The 4,678-nt window shown below is 46.4% G+C and overlaps 1 protein-coding gene across 1 annotated transcript in view; it reads left to right on the top strand.

Annotated features, from left to right (window-relative positions):
- The window catches only part of adcy8 (adenylate cyclase 8 (brain)), an 85,112-nt gene that overhangs the window by 34,465 nt on the left and 45,969 nt on the right, over positions 1-4,678 (top strand). The window contains exons 4-5 of the mRNA XM_037682446.1: positions 291-402; positions 1,697-1,824. Of these exons, the coding sequence (XP_037538374.1) occupies positions 291-402; positions 1,697-1,824 (240 nt within the window). The remainder of the gene's footprint in view (positions 1-290; positions 403-1,696; positions 1,825-4,678) is intronic.

The raw sequence follows: 4,678 nt of genomic DNA, 5'->3' as shown, positions 1-4,678 counted from the left end.
AAGTTTGATCATTTCAGGGAGTTAAAATCAGAAGTTTGCTCACTTCAGGGAGTTAAAATCAGGAGTTTGATCACTTCAGGGAGTTAAAATCACAAGTTTGATCATTTCATGGAGTTAAAATAAGCAGTTTGATAATTTCAGGGAGTTAAAATCAGAAGTGTGATAATTTCAGGGAGTTAAAATCAGAAGTTTAATGTTCTTTATGTTTGAAATCATGAGATATTCATGTTAACTTCATGACTTTAACGACTAACCTGAATAAAAAAGTGACATTTCCGTATTTTATTCAGCATTCTTTTCGCAGATGTTAAAGGCTTCACAAACCTCTCCACCACGCTTTCTGCGCAGGAGCTGGTTCGAATGTTGAATGAACTCTTTGCACGCTTCGACCGCCTCGCACACGTAAGTGCACGTGACGTGTGTCTCTTCGTAGACGTGCTTCTGATCCAGCCTTGACGTTTGTCCCGAGGCTTGACGTATCTGTTTGGTTTGAACACAGACGTTAAAGAAGTTATGTTCTTGGGTTTTACCCCCCGGGCTACATGAGCTGCACTTTCTTGACCCGTAGAAGCAGAACTGGATCTAAACAGAATTAAGTTTTTTTATTTTTTACTCTGATCTGCTTCAGACTTTTCACTGCCAGAACTCAGACCCTCAAAACGTTTGTTTCTGTTTCATTCAGATAATATGAATAGATGTCTCTCAGACAGTCTCACCTGGACCTCCATCATGAAGGTTCTGGTAGAACTCGGGCTGACTTTGTTTAAATCAACTGGTTTCCTGAAAATGGACCCGGCTGTTAGTCAGAGCTCACAAATCTTTCAGTGGGGCGAGCTCATGGCTTTTAGCTTTTAGCTGCTAGCTTGGTTTATCCAATCAGAAACCAGTTCTGGTGTTTGGGATCGTGGTCCTGTTGGACCCAACGGTGTCCAAGTTCCAACTGTCCAGCTGTTGGTTTGAGGTGAAGGACTCCACGAGTCCATCCACGTTGTGCCGCAGCATGATGCTCCCACCACCATGCTCGATGCACCGTGTTCCAGCTGTCCTTGGTCTTTGTCTCGTCTGACCAAGAGACGTTCCTCTTTTGTCTCGTCCATGTGGACAGTTGAAAGTTTCAGTCCAGCTTTAAGGAGCAGGAGCTTTTTTGTCCTCTCAGTCCACAGTGATGGAAACTGTCCTCACTGTGGACAGGGACATTGTAGATTGTGGGTCGGTTTAAAGAGGACTGTCAATTGAGCCCTAAAACTACCAGCTGCAATCAATCATGGTCACTAACAGGAAGTAAACTTGTCTGGACCTTCAGACCCTTCAGAACCTCTGTCTGAAGGTTGGTCAGACCAGTGATGGAGGACAGAAGCTGCTGACTGCAGCTGGACTGGTTTGATCAGCATTACGTCCATCAGAGGGGACGGCACGTCTCTGTTGGACAGTCCAGGTATGACTGAAGGAGGTGCAGACTGAAAGGTGCAGCAGAGAGCAGGATGGGGGTCTGCTGAAACCAGAAACTTTACCTGTTAATCCACTGAGAGCTAAAAGCAGTTGAATAATATCTTGACAATCAGTGCGAGGTTTTATGATTTGTGGCTGATGAAGCTCATCCCTTTAGTTTTAGTGTTTTTCATTTCATTCCTGTTTTCTGCTCTGAGGCTGATCATTGTTCAGAGTGACACGTGTTTGTGTTGCTTTTCTCTTCCAGGAGCACCACTGCCTACGAATAAAGATCCTGGGAGACTGTTACTACTGCGTGTCCGGTCTACCTGAGCCCAGACCGGACCACGCTCACTGCTGCGTGGAGATGGGACTGAGCATGCTCAAAACCATCAGGTGCGCTTCTTTCTCCTTCTACCGCTTCCTCCGAGGAGAGCAGCTGAAACGTGTCACCCTGCAGCTGTTTTTCACACAGAGGTTTTATTTGTCTCAGTTTTCACAGCTCTCTGTGCTCTCAGAGGTTCTGGTTCTGCCTGTCAGCTGGTTGTGTAACAGTGATGGTTCTGACTCAGACCTGAACCTGCAGACAGGAGCGCAGCAAGTGGAGGGAAATCTTTAGACATACCATGAGGAATACTTCCTGTAAAATGTCAAAATAACTTTATGATTCCTGGACATTTCCAAACCTCCGCTGGTATGTCATCAGGTCCTACTGCCCTCTTCTTCTTCTTCATCTTCTCAGAGCTTTCTGGACTTGACCCTCACTGATCTTTCCCACTTCCTGGTCCACAGTTTCTATGGCCTCTACTCATCTTTATCTTTCATTCTCTTCATCCATTAGCTCCTCAAAGTACTCCTTCCATATTCCTGTCACACTCTCCTCACTTGTTAGAACATTAAAATTCCTATCTTTAACAAGCCTAACCTGCTGCACATCCTTTCCAGCCTGATCTGTCTCGCCAATCGGTACAAGTCCTTCTCACCATCTTTAGTGTCCAGTCTCCCACACTGCTCATCATACGCCTTCTGCTTTGCCTTAGCTACCTCCCTCTTTGCTCTGCATTGCATCTCCTGATATTCCTGACACTTTGTGGTCATTTAGCTCTGGTGGCCATCTTGAATTGGACTGACTACAAAGGTTAATCAGTTGGGTGCTTTTTAATCTTTTTAGCTTGATTCTGTCAAGCTGAAAGCAGCAGGACCAACCATAAATGTTAACTTCCTGTTTGTACCGTGCCCCGCCCCCCACCACCACCATCACACTAAACCCTGAGTGTTGTTTCCAGGAGCAAACAGTTCCACTACCTGGTTGTTGTTGTGGGGTGTTCTGCTCCTGCTGGTCTCGTTTTGACGTGAACGGTTCTGACGGCGCCAGCAGCAGGTGTCGGCTTCAGCTCGAGGCCCGTTAGAAATAAAACGCTGCTGAAGTGTACAGAAACGCTGAGCCGCTCTCAGTGTGGGAACCAGCGTGTGTTTAGTTCTGCTTGTTGTAGTCACTGGTCCAGTCTGCTGCTGTTGGACCACAGGAAGCGGTTCTGTTTGTTTCTGAAGACCATCAGTAACATCCATCAGAACAGTGAGACGATGAATTCTGTATTTTTGTGCTCATACATTTGAGAAAACCCAGAAAAGAGAACTCTTTATTAAGACTGATTTACATTCTGCAAGATGTGTCAAAAAATTTATTCTCAGTGTTGACGCTGCAAACAAAAAAAACACGTTTTTGTTCTTGCTCCGCCTCCAAGAACTGTTCTGTGCATGAGTTCCTGGCAGAACCTTGTTCTCACAGGGGTCTGCACCAAGTGTTGAGTGACTGGTCAGAAGTTGGTGGAAGAGTTTGTGCAGAAACGTGAAGTACGCAGCGTTTCACCTCAAAAGCAGCCATCTTTACAACTGTTCTAACAAAACAGAAGAACTTGTGGAAGGAGACGGTGCGGAGACACAAGTGGCTCTCTGTGCGCGCGCTGTCCAGGAGAGGTGTGTCTTCCCTGGACGGCGTATGGACACATTCCCGCTGTTGGAAACAGCAGCAGTCTCTTTGTGACAAATCTACAAATTAGCGCTTCTCCTCATTAAAGAACAGAAACACCAGACTTTCCTCCTCCAACTTCTCATCCATCCATCCTCAACTGAAAATAAACATCCACTCTGTGCTGTGTGTGTTGTTCTGGCTGGGTGTGACGTCTGCTGCAGTGGGAGGAGCTTAACGGGAGCTTTATTTGAAAACAGAGGTGTCCAATCCTGTTCTGCATGTTTTAGATGTTCCTCTGCTCCAGCACACCTGATTTAAATCAACAGATGATTAAAAGACTTCTGCAGAACATGAAGAGGCGATTCAACCATTGAATCAGGTGTTGGAGCAGGAAACAGGTGAAACCTGCAGGACAGGGGCCCTTGAGGGCCAGGAGTGGACACCCCGGTATGAAATGTCCACACAGAACAAACGTCTCACAACCACGTTAATGAGGAGACGGGTTTTATGTTTGTCCAAACACGCAGCAAGCTTCAGTTCCTGTTTACACGTGAACCATCTCTGACTGTGGCAAATAAACAAACAAACACGTTCACACGGCAACACCGTGCACGTTGAATCCACTGTAGTTCCCATGCCAGGTCACTATGTGGCGCTGTGGACTTTATATTTGAACAACATGGACAGATACTTCAGCATGAAACCAGTTAGATCCATGAACGTTGGTTTGGACCAAGGATGGGGTTGGTTTGCTCCTAAACGTTGTAATGGGTGATCAGCACAAACAGCACTCTTCCATCCATCACTGTAACTCAGGTTCATCTGCTTGTGCAGTAAAACTACTGACTGTGGTGCGCACGTTCAATTTCTCTCTGGTGTTTATAAAAACCTCAACTCTGAGCTGGTAAAATAAAAACTGACTGGAGACCTGCCGTTTCCCACATGTTGTCCTGACAATGCTTCACCGACTCTGAGTCTGTGTTCCCGAGGCCTCCGGAGGTTTTATGTCAATAATCGTCTTTACTGCTGCGGGCTCTGACCCTCGCTCCTCTTTAGAGCCACTCTGAGGGAGGAGAGGGGAACTTTGGAGGGATTAGTGATGGATAAGCTGTGAGATCTGAGCTGTATGATGTTGAGTCAATATGACAGTGGCTCAACAGGCATCCGCTTCGTGTTCAGCGTTCCTCCTGGAAGAACGTTCTCTCAGGAGGAACCCGAAGAATGGACACAGCGTTTCTGCAGGAAGCCCCTCCCACTGGCTGCTGCTCGTTTCTGCAG

Source organism: Nematolebias whitei, chromosome 9 (assembly GCF_014905685.2).
Source record: "Nematolebias whitei isolate Nwh7 chromosome 9, NemWhi1, whole genome shotgun sequence".
Classification (NCBI taxonomy): Eukaryota; Metazoa; Chordata; class Actinopteri; order Cyprinodontiformes; family Rivulidae; genus Nematolebias; species Nematolebias whitei.
Note: the sequence above shows the minus strand (reverse complement) of the source record. Positions and strands in the feature narration are given on the sequence as shown.